This window comes from Limanda limanda, chromosome 16 (genome assembly GCF_963576545.1).
Source record: "Limanda limanda chromosome 16, fLimLim1.1, whole genome shotgun sequence".
Lineage (NCBI taxonomy): Eukaryota > Metazoa > Chordata > Actinopteri > Pleuronectiformes > Pleuronectidae > Limanda > Limanda limanda.
In genome coordinates, this window is record NC_083651.1 from 5,734,679 (window position 1) to 5,755,421 (window position 20,743).

Below are 20,743 nucleotides of genomic sequence, written 5' to 3' on the forward strand. Positions count from 1 at the left end.
TCAAAGTTTAAGGCAAGAAACTCAAAACTATACATGAATTTATCGTCATCAAACGGCAGATTATTTACATTCAGACAACATCTTTCTTACTGAAATGTTTCAACATGCAAATGAGTAATTATCTAATTAAATATTAAGTACTTAATTAAGATGAACATACTTATTTCATTTTGTTGACATATAGGATTTAAAGGATTCATACTAACATCTGCCTGCAGATTTGATCAGCCGGCCTCTAAAACCCAGCGAGTGATTTATCGTCGCACGAGTTTCGACTTAAGAGAAACATATGAGACAGTAAGTGAATCCGGGCACTGACCCACAAACAGGGTTTAAATCAGGCCGTGCACTGAGACCATATCTAAACCCAGAGTGTGTTCACCTGGAGGATCCACACGCTGACACAGAGATAAACACAGACAGATGAGGAGCTTCAGAGTGAGACTGTTAGAGAAAGAGCAGGTCGGCCAGCTCAGGTCACCTGACCTCGACCAGCTCAGGTCACCTGACCTCAGATAACAGAACATCCTCCTCCAGCATGTTTCAGCTCAAACTCAGACGACTGACAAACAACAGAAACGTTTTCAAACTGAGTTCAGAAGCTTGAAAAACAACTGGAATCAATTAATCAATATCAGTATGGCAATTTTAAACTGGTGGGAAAATATAATCTCCTACTATCACACATCAGCAGCGTGGGATCATGGAAGTTGTTGTCTTCACCACCTTTACTGTTTTCACTTTATTGGGAACGCGACAAAACACATAGCAAACAGCGACGAATAATCACAATCTGTTATGATTTAGATTAAGATTCATATTTTCAAATTCAGACAATTACTTTCTGGTACTTTTAAAAACCCTGCAGAAGCCCTGTTATTCATGTGCATGTTATTATTATGTTGTTTCTTGTATCTTCACCAAGACCACCACTGAAACAGAAACGATATCTGAACACCTGAACCTGATCACTGTCACTCGGTCTGAGATTTACAGACGGCAGCTCGGGCTCCATGAGAAAACTAGTTACAGACATTCATGGAGACAGAGTGATTTAAGAAGAAACCACCATGAGGATGCCGTGCCAGCTGATTTCCCTTTTTAATAAAACGTGCGGTGCCTTCGGGCGGTTTATCAGTCTGAACGCTCCACATTCTCCCAGACAAGACGACAAGCGAGCTGCTCTCAGCGCAGCGTGACCGATCCAGGAGGAGCTCACGGCCGTTTACAAGATGCTGCTGCAGACCCAGCGGCTGGAATCAGAGCTTCACACTGTTTCCTGTTGGTTCTGTAGAAACGTGCGGGCACAGATTTGTTTTTACAGCCTTTACAAACAATAATGAACAGACAGATTCACAGGAGCGAGGAGAGGAAAGTGCAGAGGAGGAGGAGGAGGAGGAGTGTTTGGTATCATTAGGAGGTCATTATGGCTCCATGTGAGGAAGGAGGAGAGAAGAAGGTAGTGGACTGTTCAGATTTAATGATGATGCTCACGGACGATCGGCACAAACAAACAAACCTTCCTGGGTTTGTGCATTCAGCGCCAGGAGCCGGGTTTAGATAAATACAGGCGGGCATTGTGTTGTTGGATCGCACCAAAGCTGGCCCCCCTGTCACAAAGCCTTCTCTGTGGGTTCACAGAACTGTTGTTGGCTTGGGGATGAGCCAGTGAACCCCCCCGCCCCCACCAGCACAAACCCACTTCAGCCAGGAGGTCCCACATCAGAACACAGAGACTTGGACTCGATGTTCTGGGAAAACACAAGAGCTTCAGCCTCAGAGCCGATCGACGCAGCCAAACGGGTCAAACCCTTTCAGACCAAAGCTCAGAGCAGTGTGATCATCAGAATAAAGAGAAGACGGATCATTGAGAGGAAGAGGAATTCAAACTGGCATCTCTGATTCACAGAGAGCGTTGGTGTCCGGGCGGCACAATGTGGAGAGAAGTTAGAACCACGGTGCTTCAGCTCACAGCGTTAGAAACAGACGATAGAAAACTCCATCTTTATCAGGCTCTATATTAAAATCTTTTTAATCTGCAACACGTCTCTTATCCGTCTCATCCTGGATATTTATTTCCAGTAAATAAGTCTCTCCTCAGTCTTCGTACCAGAAACATGCAAAACAGAACCTGAGCCGAACAACGACTTCTGCAGCTGCTCCTCAGATTGTCTCGGGCTCGAGGCCAGAAACCTGTGACGGGCTCAGCTCGCCCACCAGATCAAAGCCAGGCTGGTTGTCATGGAGACAGCAGACACACACCCAGCGCAGGTATGAGACATGACTCGACATCGGGCATTCGTTTTAATTATCACCCAAAACCAGCAGCAGATCCAAAGGGTTTACCGTACGACTTGTTTACTCATCATGTATGGAGAGGTGGTGGACTAGTGGCAGAAACTTGGACTATGGGCAGAAAAGGTCTCTGGTTCGTCTCTGGTTCGTCTCCACGGAGAAACAACAAAAAGACGAAGCTGGATTGATCTGTCCAAAAATCCAAGAGGATTCTCCCTTTCCTGTCTAGTGTCCCTGAGCAAGGCACCTTACTCCCCCAACATCTGCTCCCCGGGTGCCGTACATGGCTGCTCACTGCTCTGTGTGTCCTGCACCAGATTGGTCAAAAGCAGAGGTTAGATTTCCCTCCTTGCATGAGTGTGCATGTGTTTGGGACAAATAAATGTATCTTAATCTTAATGTTCAATGCTGCCTGGGGAGGATGTCTTGACAGCTGTAGTTCAAACCACAGAACAGGATTCTCCTCACATCAGCGTGACAGCAGAATTCAAACGCACAGCTCGGACCCGCTCCTTCACAGAGGGAACGTGAAGGATCGGAGGAGGATGATGTTCCTACCGGAGCAGAGGACGCCTTTGTGCCGGGCGCAGGAGAAGTCGTCACACTCGCAGAAGGCTCCGTAGATCTTGCCGAACTCCGACTCGTAGCACAGACACTGGTTGCAGCTGCACTCTCCGCGCCCGCTGCAGATCTGCTTCCCCTCGGCCTCCCGGCAGGCGCTGAGGTACATGCTGCTGGCTTCGCCCTCCTGGCACTCGCAGCGGGCGCCCAGGTAGCCCGGCTCGCAGCGGCACGTGCCACAGTTATAAGTTCCTGCAGGAGCAAAAGTTCAAGATTCAAGATTTTTATTGTCAAGTGCTTACAAGAGATAACATGAAGCAGTCGCTGGCAATGAAATGCTTGAGTCACAGGCTCTCTTTTAGCAGTGCTCAAGTAATTACAACCAAAAAATAAAATAAAATAAAATAAAAATAGAAATAGTACAAAATAGAATAGAATGAAATAGAATATCAAAAATTTAAAATAGAAAATAAAATATATATTTATAAATATATTCAGCTTGGGCCTGTTCACCTTCTAATTTAGATCAGACATCAAATAAAATTTTCAATAATATCAAGATGCTTTCAAGGTTTGATTCTTATACCCAGTTATCCCTGTACCACAGAATTTGGGCTTTTTAACTTTGGAGAACTTTTACTTACACAAAAAAGCCTTTATAACATACTAGAGGTAAAAAACATCACGTATCCTCTAGGGACGGGAATCGGCAGGGACCTCCCGATACGATACTATCACGATACTTAGGTGGCGATACGATATGTATTGCGATTCTGTAAGTATTGCGATTCGATATTACGATTTCCTGGGATTTCTTTTGGTTATTTTTTTTTGTGGAAAAATGTTGAATCATACCTTCAAATACAACACAGTCAAATTCACTTAGAGCTTTACCAGTTTTATTTCAAATATTAACATTAACTTAATGACTGCTGGGCAGCCAATAGAGAAAATAAATAAAAATGTGCCTTATTATTATTATTACGGTCAACTGCACACAAACTGCAGATTAAGAAATGTAAGCCACTTAGGCTACTTTTAAACAATAAATAAAAGGTAAATTAAATAGAATGAATCAAAGTTTACTTAAAATATAAACTTTGAAATAAACAAAAAGTAGGCTATTGTTGTTTGCATGTAGGCGATACAAAGCTACTGCTTGGGTATGTTTAGATTCTTGTGCAAAAACAAGAGCTGGTCAACATGCTCTGGGGTGATGTTGCCCCCCCCATATATCCCCCCGGTATAAACCAATAAATATGTTTTTAAAAAATAAAAAAAAATAAAAATTGAACCAAAATAAGTTGATGTATTCTTCCTAGAAATGGGATAATAACTGATCTACCTAAAGTGTATTTTCTGTATTTTAAACATCTACATATCTCAAGTTATAAAAATGGTAGTGAGTGAAGTAAAGAGTGTAATTCCCGTTATATTACCGTCTTTAACTCGACAACAACAACCACAAGTGAGAGCGTCTCCATAATCAGGCTGAAGAAGCAGTGAATTAAGAGGGAAGAAGAAGGAGTTTTCCCTCAGTTATCACTGATTGAAGTGTCCAGCGTCTAAACTCACAGGAAGCGGAGCTGGAGCTTTTCTCCGTCTCGTGTCGTTCACTTAACCACAAGCTGCTGTTTTTAAACCAAGTTTGACCGAGAGCAAAAGTCCAGGATGGTTTTCTTGAAGGAGCAAAAGCTTTGAACTGGTTTTCTCATGGATTTGTGCTTTTAAACACGTGTTTAAAACTGAATTACAGATATTAAAACTATTAAATTAAAAGTATTAATCGTGTAAAAAGGGTTGATTTAATATATTTCAGCAATCTATTTTTTAAATGGGATTTTGTTTGTGTGTTTCATACTCTTTCCTTCTCAGAAATGTTTGGTTGATCTCACCAAGACAAATTCAGCTGAAGTTTGTTGCTATGGTAACTAGGTGTTGGATCTGAAACGCTCCTCTTTCATGCAGACGTACCCATGGAGCTGCAGATGCTGCTGTTGCTCTGTGCCGTCCGGCTGCAGCCGCAGTCACACTGATAATCCACCAGCACCTCCAGGCGGTCCTTGAAGCCCACCGGCTTGATGGTGAAGCTCTGGTCGGCGCCGCGGCCCGGGCAGCTCCTCGCCTCCACGCTCACGTTGAACGAAACCTGCACAGAAACACACGAGAGCTCGAGTTCAAACGGCAGAACTGCTGGAGAAATGCTGCTGACTTCCTGTTTGCTCTCCTGCAGAGTTCACGCCAGGTTCAGACGACAGATGAAGGTTTTGAAACAGTAGCGGCTTCAAACAGCTTCGGAGCCACAGTCTCTTCTGACATCTTTTATTTTTCCATAAGTGGCCTGATCCCACCCTGCAGCTCTTCATCGGAGCAAACACACACGTCCTGCAGATGCTCGACAATCTGAACTACACACGACCCGGCGTCTTTCTTTCACATCAACGGACTCATTTAACCCCAGAAGGAGCTGAGCTCACCAACTGGGACGTGACTTCAGAACTACACCCATGTAATCTCTTTCCTGTTCCTCTGAAGAAGTTCTGGTTCTTCTTCAGCCTCTTTGTGGAACTTGGGTCCAACGCACATTAGATTGATAAGCACTGTGCACTGTTTTGATCTAATAACACATTTTTAATCTCTGGACCATATATTCAACACGGGTTGATTCAGGAAACAAGAAAAGCTTTCGTCACATCTTGCTTGTACTCTCCCCCCCCCACTCACTCCTGAGCGGGAAACTGGTTAACAAAATCAAATTTACTGTAAATGTGAGTCGCGAGGACCAACTACGTGGCTGGTTACGAACCGAGAGGGGGTGGGGGTGGAGAGGAGATTGAACTCATTGAGGAAATACCTCGACACACAGATGAGTGAGTCGTGTGTGAAGCAGACGCTGGTGTGTACTATGGGATGGTGCACATGTAGAGGAGAGACCAACACATTGGAAACTGTGTTTTTCACGATGACAACTTGAAAAGACAAAAGAAAATCTGTGTCTCTCCACTGGGAATTCATTTTTGACTGATGGAATTCTTATGACCGGCTGAAATTCAATTTACTGGGACAAAAACAAGTGGAGGTCAAACAACACAACATCTGATTCCTCTGTTGTGTGTGCGTGCGGGTCTGTCCTCATCCATATGCATGAGTCCATTCAGCGCTCGCACAGTTCTGCAAGTGTTACAGAGAAAAGGTGCCGGGCTTAACCACCCACACTTCAGTCCCCCCCCCCCGCCCCCGCCTGGTTATTCCTTTCACAGTCGGGCGGTTTCACAGGCCCCTCCCCTCCCTCCCGCCTGCTTTTGTGCGATGTCATTGAGATGCAGCATCAGGCTCGGCGGCGAGCTCACACGGGACGGCGTGACTGACACCCGGGGCCGCGGGCCAGGCCACGTCCCCCCCCCCCCTAACCCGGGAGACCCCACTTTTCATTCAGTGCTGTTATTCTGCCTCCAACACACATTCCCACCCCCCTAAAACCCCGTCCCAGCAGGGGGGGGGTGAAGCTCTCCATGTGACAGAATGTCTGAAGCTGCCCTTCGACTCACACTGTCAAAGGATTCAGAGCAGATTCTAATTAGGAGCCTGTGCAAAATTCAAAGTGATTAAAATGTCCCTCATCATCCTGCTCCACCTGATCTGAGAGAAAACCTTCAGACCGGGCTGAAGCTGCTGATGGCAACAGACTTCAAATACTTCAAACATTTATCATTATCATTCTGTGTCCTTCTCTCTGTACAACTCGATAGAGATAGAACTACAGAAGGAAAATGTCTGGAGTGGACGTGTGGATGAGGTTTCTAACTCGTGACGGACGTGAAACTGGAAGAACATAAAGATCTCAGGATGAAGAAGAGGAGCCGGACACGTAGAAGACGAAGACGCCAACTTGGAAACACGAGGAGATTCCAGAGCTTCTGGTGATGAGGGCCGACGCCGGTGTGGAGGAGCTGTGAACAACAACACTGATCTTTCCACAGCAGAAACATGTTCCTGTTGTTGTGAGTCGGACCCGACAACCTGCTGCTGCTTCACGTGATAATATCACAACTTCTGGATCTCAAATGTCAAAAACTGCCGAAGAGATTTATTGCTCGAGAGTTTAAAAACCAACCAACTGATGATGTCTCATCTCTTTTCCCTCTTCATTTATATTCTCGCTGCGTATTTGGCAGCAGCCGAACTTCCTCCAACATTCAGAGCAACACAACCACAAGAGCAGACAACACAAAGAACTAAATCCCCCGGAGGGACAAGCTCAGGCTTAAAATAAAACAGTTTTAAAAATGCACGGGGTGTGTTAATGTTCCCGTGCGTGTTGCGACAGGTGCAGATGAGAACGAGCAGAAAGTCCAGTTTGAGATCTGTGAGCTTCAAGACAAATCTGACACCGAAGCAGAGACACAAGGAGACGGGTCCGGAAAGACACCACAGCAGTCGTCAACTCTTTCCTCGGGACTTGAGGACGATAAGGAAAATGTTGTTGCATCGTGTGGTGTGAACGCAGCCTGAGGAGACGTGAAGCTTTTCTCACAGCTGCATCCACACAGAAGGGAAACCAGCTGAGAGGCAACAGAGGACAAATATCCCTGGAGGAATGAAGAGTCTGAGCCAAGACAGTTGAGTGATGATAACTTGATCTTTCCTGCCTTTAGATACAGAAGATGAGCATCATGCAAGAAACTGAAATACAATCTACGAACCACTTAATTTTGAGAAGAGGAAATTCACGACAACAAAAAACAAGAAAACGGGTTCTGGTTGGGAGAAGGTAATAAAATGAACGTCCTGGAGTCGAAGTCAGAAGCTCAGTCGGTCACATGAAGGTGTTTGGTTACAGTGAGAAGATAAACTCCATTCACACTCAAATCTTTTAGTTTTAAAACTGAAAAGATCTCTGTACTCTGCAGAAGCTATTAAGCCGAATATCAGTTATAATTATAGAAATCATCTTAAGAAACATTTATTGATTTAATTTGTTTTTCCAGCATGAGGAACAGCTCATGACCTGCAGCCGGCGACCAGGCTTCACTTTAGTGGAGCTGTTGTGTCCATAGATATCATATATAAAGGCTAGATGTTTTGTTCGACGGAGCCGGACGTCCGCACATGGCGGCCATCTTGCTAGGGGCCATCTCGCTCACCCATAACATTGTGTTGGTAGTGGTACATAACCATAACTTGCTCAATTTTCAACCGATTTTGAAACGATCTGGTTTGTTATAAACGTCAGAGAAGTAGTTATGACACTTATTCACAGATTATTCTTTTTTTTTAGAAAATAACATAATTATTCATAAGTATGCAGTTTCATATCTACATCTCTGACGTTTATAACAAACCAAACCGTTTCAAAATCGGTTGAAAATTGAGCAAGTTATGGTTATTTACCAACACAATTTTATGGGTGAGCGAGCTGCCCCGTAGCAAGATGGCCGCCATGTGGTGACGTTCGTCTCCGTTGGCCGGCAACGCAGACGAGACATCTAGTCTTTACATATGATATCTATGGTTATGTCAATCATCTTTATTTACAGTCATGTCCTGGTCATGTGGTGTAAACAGGAAGTAGATTGTCCACCTTTCAGTTGGTTTCTTCCTTACAGAAAATACTTTGAATGAGGAACAGCAATGTTCACACATAAGAGCAGGGATTTCTTCACTTGGATCCACGAGTTGTGAGCAACAAAAACAAATTTTGAAACTTCTCCGTTCCTAGAAAACTCTGTAGAAGCCGAGATGCATTTTGAAGCCGAAATGCGATCGTGTGGATTCAGCCTCAGAAGCTCAGGCAGTTGCTGTGACTTCTCCTCAGGTGCCAGTGAAGGGGTTTGGTTACAGTGAAAAGCAAAATAATCCTCCCTCCCCCCCGCTCCGCTTCACTTTGGCCTCATCACAGCAAACTCTGCCAAAACTCTGGCAGAACAAGCCAGGGACTTTTTTAATCCCTGAGTCTTCAGCCAGCGGACGTGTTGCAGGAAAATCCCACCGCCGACACACGCCACTGATTTCAGAAGGTCGTTCAGCGAAAATAAAGGTGAAAATCCTAAAGCTGCAGATATATTTTTCATGACCTGAAAAAGTAAAATGATGTAGGTGAAGACGACCGAGCGGCTGGAACACTCGGGTCCAGCAGGATGAATAAAACATGAAGTGTGTGACGTGAGGGAGCTGCAGAGGAATGTGTGGACTGGGGGGGGGGGGACTCACGGTGTCTCCTATCTTCAAGTCGGCACACTTCCTGAGGCCTGGCAGCGGCTTCCCGTCCTGGCAGGTGGCGGTGAAGGAGAGCCCGATGTCCTCGGGGTGGTCCCACACCGACAGCTCCACTTTAGAGCGGATGTTCTGAGGAGAACCAGGGAGAAACATCAGGGAGAAGTTAAAACCAATCCTCACAGGGTTCCTCCACGATATCGCAGACAGGGTTTTTATCAGCGCACATAAACTCCAAACTGCCGCCACGTTAATACGTTGACATTTATATTGAATCCAACCTCAGTGTATCTGCTCGTGCCTGTAACTCCGGAGTGTAAAAGAGGGAAACATGGGGAATGTGTTGCTCTGGTTAGGCACATTTTTATAGTTGATCTCACCACGACCACACGAGCTGTGCCGGGACGCAGGTTGCGTGCGTGTGCATGTGAAATTCCGCGGCTGTGTGCAAAGCCAGCTGCATCTGGCTCCGCGCTACAGGGATAAAACCGGATGGTACTTGGTGCACAAGGGCGAGTGTGACCTCATTCTCTCTCTCTCTCCCTCTCACTCGCTCTCTCACACAATTAGACGTTTCTGACCCTGAACTCGATCACAGTCGAGACGAGGAGAGAAACCAGTCGGCTACACAACATAATCTCATAGTGTTTGGCAAAGCTCATGGAGCTAACAACCCCGGAGCGCTGGATATGATGTGGCAGCTGGAATGTTAATAAAGGGCCGTCAAGTCAAAGCACTTCATTCAAGCTCTGCCCCCCCCCCCCCACACACACACAGGCCGAGCACAGCAAGTCTGACACAAGTTTCTGTCGCAGAGAAAACGCCGTCACGACGCAGCTCCTCCTGAGTGAGGAGAGCTCTGAACGCCCACGCTGGAAAACATCTGATGGAACGTCTGAGCTGAGCTGCAGAGCCGAGGCTTCAAACTGAAAAACTAATGTATGAATATCAGGCTTCAGTTCGTGGTTCAGACAGAGAGTGAGGGTTTAAAAACACCGCACATATCACTTATTTTCTGGAAAACCCAAATTAGTTGATTTTAAATTGTTATTATTTGTTAACTGCATCGCCCTTTTCTTTTTTAACAGACCAACAAGAGGAAATAAACAACATCATATGTCTCATTAAAAACGAAAGCAGACCAGAGTTTCCTCTGAATCCGTCTCCCGTCCAACATTCATTTAAATTTAATTGAAAGTCAAACGTACTTAATTCAGCCTGATTCTGTCTCATGATTCTTTTAATGTCCGTCGTCATTTCGTCTTTTATCTTCTGTGTGTTTTGCTGCGTTTCTCTCTTGTTTTTCCTTTTCCATCCTCATGAAGCTTTTATGTCCCATATAAATAAGTCTGACCTGGTTGAAGAGAATGTGAGTCCATCACCCCAAGGCTCGCCCTTGATGATCTTCCCGCCATTTAAACCTCAACTTTAAATAAGATGCATTCAAATTCAGTTCGTAAATATGTCCTGACCCGACTATATACAGACTAATCTATTGTATTATAGTTTATTTTCTCCTGTTTATCATTTTCAAACCCCTCAGATTCTTCTTTCTGAGCCACTGTGAAGATCCTCAGTTATAACAGCTGCTTTGTTTTTTGAAAATGTTCTGCAAATATGGTGAAAAAAAGCGACATCTTTAAAATGTTTTGAATCAAATAAACCAGCAAATAAAGTCAGCTCACAACAAATCCTCACGTTCGAGAAGCTGAAACTAAAACATTGGAGTTTTTTGGACTTTGAATAGATTAACTGACTTCTTTGAGAAATATGAAAAGCATCACTACAGTGTCAGCTGTTAAAACCACTTCAACACTCGCTGCAGAATGAGAAATCCAGCTTGTGTCGGCTGGAGGCTCATTAACAGACTTTAAAAGAATTTCCCTCACTTTTCCTCCCCCCCTCTTCTTCTTATCCCTCCCTCAAATCCCTCTTCTCGTTCTCTTGGTTCTCTGACGGCACACAAACAGGAAATCCTGCCGTTCACTCACGTTGTAGGCCGTGATGATCAGCTGGATGACGTTCTTAGAGTCCTGATCCAGGATTTCCACTGTGGTTCCGGGGATGAGCGCAGTAAAGTTCTGTATAAATAAGACAGAAGTGTTACTTCCATATAATAAAAAGGAGCATTATGAGTATAACGTCTTCAAATCATAAATGATAAAAACCTTATAAATAACGTAGAGTCGCTTTGTGACTGCGAAGATGAGAAAGATGTTATTTTCTGCCAGTTTCTCTCCCAGAAGAGCAAGAGAGGGATAATCCTGCAGAGAGAAGATGGATGGAGATATTAGATGTTTTTTTCTACACACTTATACCGACAAATATATATATATATATATATATATATATATACATGTCCACACACATACTACACTGCAATATATACACAGTAGTTTCCGGTCAGGAAGCTTGCAAACGGATGTTGACGTTCTTTTCCCTCTGAGATGTGTGTGTTTTGGGAATAAAGGTTGAAGAACTTTCTTATATTTAGAGAAAAGCTTCAGGATCTGACACTTTGAGATGTGTTTATGTTTATTGGATACAACACAGTCTCTGTCTGAGGTTGGAGTAAGTTGGTCTTTAGAGACCGAATGATAAATTGCTTGGCTGATTAACCACCAATACGAGCTGGTTTCAGTGGTTATGTTTAACAGTATGAAAACTTTCATTTTACAGAATAAACAATGCTGAAGGGTACATTATTTATGTTTATTTTCTTAATTCCAGTTCTATTTGTTTGATTGTATTTGGTCTTTTCTTTGTATTTATGTCCCACATACATACTTCACTTGTTTAATCCGGATGTCTATTAGAAAGACTCTGGTTGATACAATATTCTTCATAATACAGAGGTTAATATTCAAAATATAACAATATATTCAAAACTGTTAACATTAAGATTGCTAGATTTGTTTAATTGAATTGTTTTAGGAAATATTTCATATTCTAAATAACACACCAGCATTTATATAAAACATGTTGCTTAGGAGAGGAAGATTCAAATGGCTGAAGATAGATATTAGGAAGTTTAAAAAATAAATCAATATCCAATTATAGGTCCAAAAAAATATCAATAATTCCCATGTCATTATCGAACCCTTATGACAAAGAAAGCTAATTGAGGTTTGATATTTTACAGATTAACCATAAAAATTATATTAAAAAGAAAACACTAATACAACCAAACACGTTAAACTATTTGAATTAGGAAGAAGTTTCTACATCAGTCACAAATATTTGAATATAAACTATTAATCTCAACGCTCAGCTGCATCAGCATTTTCTTTACATAACTACAGACATAATAAATAACTTTTCTCTCTTTGTGCTGCTCATTGTGGGAACTGTTGGTTTCCTCTGATGTTTCAGGTCTCGACCTCACTATGTAAAGAAAGAGATAATGTATGTTATGATTTGGTTCTATATAAATTAAATTGAATTAAATAACCTTCCTCCTGATACAGTGATGTTTCTATACGATCACTCGTGTCAATTAGAAACTGTATTTTTAGGATGAAAATAAACCAAACGGAAAGAATTCTTTAGTGAATCACAGCACGGCAGCATCCACATGATTCTGATCTATTTTTCCGAAGCATTACTGTGCACACACAATGAACTTATTATGAGTGAAAGACTTTAGTTGTGTTCGTTTTTTTTACTGACTTTAATTTGAGAAGAAAAAATTCCACCAGCTCCTGATTGGCATTTTAACTCGTATCCAAACGGAATCACGGGTTCAGGTCAGTAGTTTGAGTTCAGTTGAGAATCAAACAAACACATATTTTCATTTCTGCAGCACGGTGAATTCTGTGGTTTCACCAGCAGCCTCCACTGGCCCGTCCCTCCACCACCACAGGCTGTGGCTATTAATAAGTGCTAGTTCTCAGGTCGTCTGGTTGAAGCAAGTTGCCGTTTTTACTTCAGCTGCCTTCACTCAAGCTTTTTCTATGGAATGAGACAGATTTACTGAACATGTCGGACATTACACTAAGTGAAATCTCTAATGCAGACGCGGACGTGAGCCAAGTGGAGCCAGAAACCCTTAAAAGGTTAAAAGCAAGAGAAACAACCTTGTTCTCCGAGAAGGAATCAGACTCATATCTTCTCTTCGTTCTTGGAGTAAACTGTGGAAATTCCAACGTCCACTCACAGCTGGACTTTGTAAAGAAAACGTACCTGAGATTTATTGAACAATGTTCTGTGTTATTATTATTACAGCAACATAAAGGTTTCAGGTTTCTTAAGGGACATAAAGCTGCAGGGTGCATGTGCTGCTATAACGTCTGGGATAATAGGGGCACATACAGACATCGACCAAGCCGGCGTCCCCCGGATTTTAACTTCAACCTTTCAAGGGTCTTGCTTCCAACCATCCATTATCTTCACTTCACTCCACAACCAGCAGCTCTTCTTACCATCTTTGTGGAGGCGCTGTACTCGTTCCTGTCGTTGAGGTGGCACCGCCCGTCGTGAGGCTGCACGAGGCCGCCGAGCCGCCCGTCCAGAGCCAGGTGCGGCACGTCGTCCGTGGCGAACACCAGCAGGTGGTACGCCCCCTTCCTCCAACCTATCTCCTCCTGTGTAAAAGATGTGCAGCAGATTAGAACCCAGGGGTTTGTTGGGGTGTTAAAATGTAACGGCGTGACTCCTCCTCTGGGTTTTATTATCACAATTAGAGCAAAGAGCAGGTTGGAGAAGTCGTTATTAAAAACCACTATGACTGAACAGACAACACAAACACGTTTACTGCAGGTTTGAGGAGCCACTGGTCCAAACAAGCACACAACAACAACACTGAGTCACCGAAGCCAGTTCAGCAGGACGAGGTTGGTGAACAGGAAACAACCGGCTGCGGAAGATTGAGCGTCTGACAGATCGCTGACGAATGCACAACACTTAAGAAACATGACATTTCAACCAGGGAGCAGAGAAGAGGGCTTGACTCCATTATTCTGTCTGTAGAGTATAAAACAGAGCTGTGTTCTGACACATGAGGCTAAAACAACCACAACACAGATGAAGTTGAAATCAAATCCAACAGCATTTTAAAGCTCGAAAACCTTTCAGCTTTCCCAGCAGCCATTTACAGCTAAAACTCGGAAAAAGTCTGAACTTAACTTTTCCTTTCACACATGAAGAATGAAGAAGCAATTGACTCTGACCTTTACATTCTCACACTGAAAGTTGACTGACTCTCTAACAAAAAGGTCCTCTTCTAGAAAATATCCCCATTCATGCTTCAGTAATCTCCACAACATCTGATGTCTGACCACCGGTGAATGAAGCTGGATCAATCACGGCTGGGGACACACCCAGTCTCCTAACCAGACTGTTTGAAATAGTGCAGCCGGAGTAAATTACAAGGCAGCGGCTTCTCGCAGGGAGTCATTCTCTTCCTGGAGAAAACAATTAAACCGGGGAGAGGACGAACAGGGATAGGACTGAGCCTGCCAGTGACTCGTCCTCATGTTTAACCAGCTGCACCAGACTGCACTTCCTGTCTGTCCCCCACGGTGCTTTTAATTAACAGGCAAATAGGCCAGACGCTTGTCACGGGGGCATCTCGGTCATTTCACATCCACAGCGGCTTCCCTCTCCGTCTAAAACCCAAACATGTGCTGTCGCTAAGTGCAGCCGAGTCCCGGTTAGATCTCCAGAGGGAACTCAATACAAACTAATGAGGATGAAGGGAAGTTTGTCACCTTACAAACCGCCGCCTGCAGGATGGCGTCGAACCCGCCCTCAGGAGCGTCCCGGTTGCGAGACACCATCTGCTTCTGCACCTCCTCGTTGAAGCGGTCCACTTTGTCCGTCAGCGAGACGATGTGGCGGAACCCGAAGGTGGGGACACAGTTGGGGAACAGTTTGTATCTGTAGGGGGGGAAGGGGCAGAGAAGCAGAGATCCCTGAGGTGTTTCCTCCGAGAGTCACGTCAGGACACAGCAGCAAAAACACTCTGAGTTTCATCCGTGGTTTATCGAGGCTGGCTATGTAAATAAAGAAAACGTGGTGAAGCTGATGTGAATTTGTGAAAACAAGCAGGATTATTGTGATGAGAGTTTGATGGGATCCAGTTCGAATCAGGTCTGTTTTCTTCTTTTATTAAAAGGATGAGCAGCGGCAGGAGTCAGTGGTTCGGGGTCAAAATGTCGACATCTATCCCTTTAACATTTCCCTGCTGTGTGCGACTGTGTGCGAATGATAAACACACACACACACACAGATGCGTGCACACAACCGAGGCCACAACCTAGATGGGAAGTGATGCGTGATGGCGTGCAGCGAGTCAGAGCGGAGCAGTGTCACCTCCGGGGCAATGATCGTGGGCCACAGCTTGTTACCCTCCGTCTATTCTGCTCCTTTTCAGTTTGACCTCATCAACAGACGTGACCGGCCAGAGAGGAGAGGGGCCATTTTGAAACACTGTCTATTATCAAGCTGCAGGATGTGAACGATGCGTGAAGGTACAAAACAGAATGTTCGGTGTTAGAGGAAGATTTCCCCTTCGTCTACTGCAGCAGATTCAGGTCAAGTAGATACAGATCTAGCTAACTTACAGCTGAAAATAAATAACAATGATATCCAGAGTAAAACCTGCGTCCACTACCCACCCGCTGCATGGATTCTCTTGATACTTGGGCGCCGTGTAGGAAAACGGCGACATGTTCTTATCCACGAAGGAGCCGAAGCCCAGCCGGAAGTTGCTGGTGAGCTTCCCCATCTCCTGGGCCAGCTTGGTGCCCAGGTTCCGGATGGTGTCCAGGTCGTCCTTCATGGACAGAGAGAGGTCCATCAGGTAGTAGAGGTCCACCGGGTAGTCCTCCACCTGCCGCACCTCCACGCCAAACCACGTCTGGTCTCCTGGATGTGCAGGTGGAGAGAATGTCTCAGCTGCTTTACTCGTTAGAAAACTCATTTTAACTTCCCTCGTCCTCGTTCATGGTTTTTCTCTGAGTTTAAATGTTAATGATTCTTACCCGGCCGCAGACTGAGGGAGATTTTCTGAGGCATAATCTGCACCACGTCGTCCTGGCTGGACCCGGACCCCTTCGAACTCAGGGGTCTGTTCTGCAGGATGGAGAAGCTGCTGGTGGGGAACTCGATGGAGCGAGACTCGCAGCCCCTCTTCTCCAAGTTCGGAGGGAAATCGCAGCGTGAGGTCAGAGTCCGCCCCTTCCCAAAATCCTGAAGGATGAATAACGAATCAAAGAAAGAGTTTCAGATATAATAAACTAGGGACGGGAATTGGCATGGACCTCCCGATACTATCACGATACTTAGGTGGCGATACGATATGTTGCGATTCTGTGGGTATTGCGATACTGTAAGTATTGCGATTCAATATAACGATTTCCTGGGATTTCTTTTGGTTATTTTTTAAATACTGGACCATGGAAAAATGTTGAATCATTCCTTCAAATACAACACAGTCAAATTCACTTAGAGCTTTACCAGTTTTATTTCAAATATTAACATTAACTTAATGACTGCCGGGCAGCCAATAGAGAAAATAAATAAAAATGTGCCCTATTATTGTATAGCCCCTGTCAACTGCACACAAACTGACAGATTAAGAAATGTAATCCACCTAGGCTACTTTTAAACAATAAATAAAAGGTAAATTAAATAGAATGAAATAAACAAAAAAGAAACAAAAAGGAAGGCTATTGTTGTTTGCAAATAGGAGATACAAAGCTAGTGCTTGGGTATGTTTAGATTCTTGGGCAAAAACAAGAGCTGGTCCACATGCTCTGGGGTGATGTTGCTCCCCCCATATACCCCCCCCTGTATAAACCAATAAATATGTTTTTAAAAAAAAAAAAAATCGTCATTCACAAGAATCGCGATTTGTAACTGAATCGATTTTTCCCCCCATCCCTATAATAAACACACGTGAGCTACTGTTCCACCTCTGTGAAAGCAGCTGGAACTCCCAACACACACTCATGCATATACACCTACTCTCCAGAATAAATCCAGAACACAATGCAGAGGGTGAGTCGTACCTCTTGTGCGCACCAGGCGCAACTGGGATGAATCAGGAGACACTCTTCACAGGACGTAGCACTGCCACTCATACACATGTTCAGACCTGAGATGGTGGAGAGGGATGAGAAGTGAGTTGTGTGGGTGAGGAAGGACTTAAAAGCTGAATACAGAAAAACCTGTCCACAGTAACGTTATCTGATCCACAACAGTCATAATTGTAGTGTTTCTTGGTTTGAGCTATAGTTTGTTGGCTTGTATTGGAAAGTCCATCATTACCTCCACCGAGGAGGTTCTGTCTTCAGTGCACTTTGTCTGTCTGTCAGCAGGATAACACAAAACCTACAGAGCCAATTATCTGTAAACTTGGAAGGATGAGAAGTGGGCAAACGAAGAACCCTTCAAACTGTGGAGTGAATCCAGGAAACGTTTCAGTCACTTTCCTTAAACAGCAACACAGGCTGTTATTTACTTGTTTTTTTCTTCTGGGTTTGTCTGCCGGTTTATTTGTCAGCAGGATCCCGATTTCAATTTCAAACTTAAAAGAACATGTTTGTTTGGTAGAGATTTGCAGGATTTTAAACTATGATTTAAACTATGTTTTAAGATAAATAAAGTATTTAATACATGACATTATAGTACAAGAATATACTCTGATGTAGGATTGCTCAGCCTCAGTGGACATACGTGCTTCTGAGTGATATTCTAGTGTTGTATCGATGCTTCTAGTGTTTCAACAATACATCACAATAGAAAAGCAGCTACACACACAGGCCAGATAAAACACCACAACATCATAATCCCACAAAGAGAGCAGGAGAGGTGACACATTTCCTGGTCAAGTGTACGTCGGGTGTGGTGACACCTCAGTGATGTTTCAGCAAACGTAAGCAGATAAATATCACACAGTAAGAAACCCACAAGAACAGCTGCTCTGTCTGAACAAATCAAATTGTGCATATTCAAGCACTTTAACTTCAACTATTGGCAAGAATTAGTTCTTAGTTAATGCTCTCATGTTTGGCTACATGCAACGTCACCACTAGAGGGCACTACATTCTACACACTGAACCTTTAAGCCTCTTGTAGGTTCTCCACATTTCCCTGTTGTTGTGAAGGAGTCAGATCCGGACAATCTCCTGCTGCTGCTTCACATGCGAAAGACAAATGTTCCGGACTCAATTGTCCCGGACATTTTCCCAGAGGTTCGAAACCTGTTCCTTCAACTCACAGAACCTCAGTGACACGTGTAACCCTCGACACAGAAAACATCAACAACCACACACTGAGGCTCCTGTCGCCTCCATGCGTCCCCGGGTCAGCTGCTGGATCCCGGGTCAGCTGCTGGGGTCCCGGCTGCACACCCTGGTGCACAGCTCGGTCCTGCATGAAGGAGGACACAGTTGGAGGACACATTCCCAGAGGACATTGTCCCTCTTACCTCGGACCGGGGTCGTGAAGGTCTGCAGCAGCATGCAGCAAAGAGCCGCTCGCCACAGCCACGTCCCCGGGCTCCAGCGCATGGTGCCACTCGCTGTGTGTTGTTGATTCCTCTGATCTCGATCCCTGCACGACACGAACTGTAATCACTTTCCCATCAGAAACAAAAAAAATCCTCCAGCAGACCTCCACGTCTCCACTACTTCCCCCGGGGACCGTGACAGCAGCCCGGCAGCTTCTCCTCCGACATGTCGGTCCAAAACGCGGAGGAGGAGACGCGAGCTGCGGACGAGGCCTCGACTCGAACACTCCGACTCCTGCAGAGACTTTCTGCTCGTTGGACCAGTTCGATTCCCAGCTGCAATCTCCGCCCCTCCACAGGCACGGATTACATTAACTCCTTCACTGCCCGGAGGACTGAGGGCTCCATGTTGGAGTCGACACCCCGCGGCGGTACGGTGGCCGAGAGAGAGCCACGCGAATTAAGAAAACACACGCAAATAGAAAATTGTGCAAATTAAGAAAAGCACATGCAAATAGAAAATTTTGTGCAAATTAAGATAACACATGCAAATAGAAAATTTTGTGCAAATTAAGATAACACATGCAAATAGAAAATTGTGCAAATTAAGAAAAGCACATGCAAATAGAAAATTGTGCAAATTAAGGAAAGCACATGCAAATAGAACATGTTGTGCTAATTAAGAAAACACATGCAAATAGAAAATTTTGTACAAATTAAGAAAAACACATGCAAATAGAAAATGTGCAAATTAAGAAAAGCACATGCAAATAGAAATTGTTTTGCAAATTAAGAAAACACATGCAAATATAAAATTGTGCAAATTAAGAAAACACATGCAAATAGAAAATTTTGTGCAAATTAAGAAAAACACATGCAAATAGAAAATGTGCAAATGAAGAAAAACACATGCAAATAGAAAATTGTGCAAATTAAGAAAAACACATGCAAATAGAAAATTGTGCAAATTAAGAAAAGCACATGCAAATAGAAAATGTTGTGCAAATTAAGAAAACACATGCAAATAGAAAATTGTGCAAATTAAGAAAAGCACATGCAAATAGAAAATTGTGCAAATTAAGAAAAGCACATGCAAATAGAAAATTTTGTGCAAATTAAGAAAACACATGCAAATAGAAAATTGTGCAAATTAAGAAAAGCACATGCAAATAGAAAATTGTGCAAATTAAGGAAAGCACATGCAAATAGAACATGTTGTGCTAATTAAGAAAACACATGCAAATAGAAAATTTTGTACAAATTAAGAAAAACACATGCAAATAGAAAATGTGCAAATTAAGAAAAGCACATGCAAATAGAAATTGTTTTGCAAATTAAGAAAACACATGCAAATATAAAATTGTGCAAATTAAGAAAACACATGCAAATAGAAAATTTTGTGCAAATTAAGAAAAACACATGCAAATAGAAAATGTGCAAATGAAGAAAAACACATGCAAATAGAAAATTGTGCAAATTAAGAAAAACACATGCAAATAGAAAATTGTGCAAATTAAGAAAAGCACATGCAAATAGAAAATTTTGTGCAAATTAAGAAAACACATGCAAATAGAAAATTGTGCAAATTAATAAAAGCACATGCAAATAGAAAATTGTGCAAATTAAGAAAAGCACATGCAAATAGAAAATTTTGTGCAAATTAAGAAAACACATGCAAATAGAAAATTGTGCAAATTAAGAAAAGCACATGCAAATAGAAAATTTTGTACAAATTAAGAAAATACATGCAAATAGAAAATTGTGCAAATTAAGAAAACACATGCAAATAGAAAATGTGCAAATCAAGAAAAACACATGCAAATAGAACACATTTTCAAATGAGTCCTGAGCGTTAGTGGGGGGGCCGAGGTGAACGCTGCAAACATCTGTCACAATAAAACACACACAGGCTCAGAGATGTGGAACCTGCAGGACATCCCGTTTAATAATAGCACTAAATATTGTTATGAATACTGATATTGACTGAGGAGGTGGGGAAGGTTCATCTTGTTGCATGTAAATCAACATCATTTAAAAAGTCTCTCAACTCAAACCTGGAAGTATCAACCTGCAGTATCTACGTCACAGCATGAAACACTAACATGTCTATAACAGGAGGTGCATCAAGCTAAACGTACGATATCTATATGAAGATATACCATCTTATGATTATGACGATTACTTAAACATTGCAGCATTAACTTAACCTACAGCTCCCCC

General features: G+C 43.3%; 1 protein-coding gene across 1 annotated transcript in view; it reads right to left on the bottom strand.

Annotated features, from left to right (window-relative positions):
• The window catches only part of itgb5 (integrin, beta 5), a 36,393-nt gene extending 17,589 nt beyond the window's left edge, over window positions 1-18,804 (bottom strand). The window contains exons 1-11 of the mRNA XM_061088803.1: window positions 18,503-18,804; window positions 17,082-17,167; window positions 16,053-16,260; window positions 15,687-15,936; window positions 14,778-14,946; window positions 13,491-13,652; window positions 11,238-11,333; window positions 11,061-11,150; window positions 9,067-9,201; window positions 4,831-5,005; window positions 2,854-3,108 (exon numbers count right to left, since the gene is read on the bottom strand). Coding sequence (XP_060944786.1) covers window positions 2,854-3,108; window positions 4,831-5,005; window positions 9,067-9,201; window positions 11,061-11,150; window positions 11,238-11,333; window positions 13,491-13,652; window positions 14,778-14,946; window positions 15,687-15,936; window positions 16,053-16,260; window positions 17,082-17,167; window positions 18,503-18,584 — 1,708 coding nt within the window. The 5' untranslated portion in view covers window positions 18,585-18,804. The remainder of the gene's footprint in view (window positions 1-2,853; window positions 3,109-4,830; window positions 5,006-9,066; window positions 9,202-11,060; window positions 11,151-11,237; window positions 11,334-13,490; window positions 13,653-14,777; window positions 14,947-15,686; window positions 15,937-16,052; window positions 16,261-17,081; window positions 17,168-18,502) is intronic.
• Between the last annotated feature and the right edge of the window lie 1,939 nt (window positions 18,805-20,743).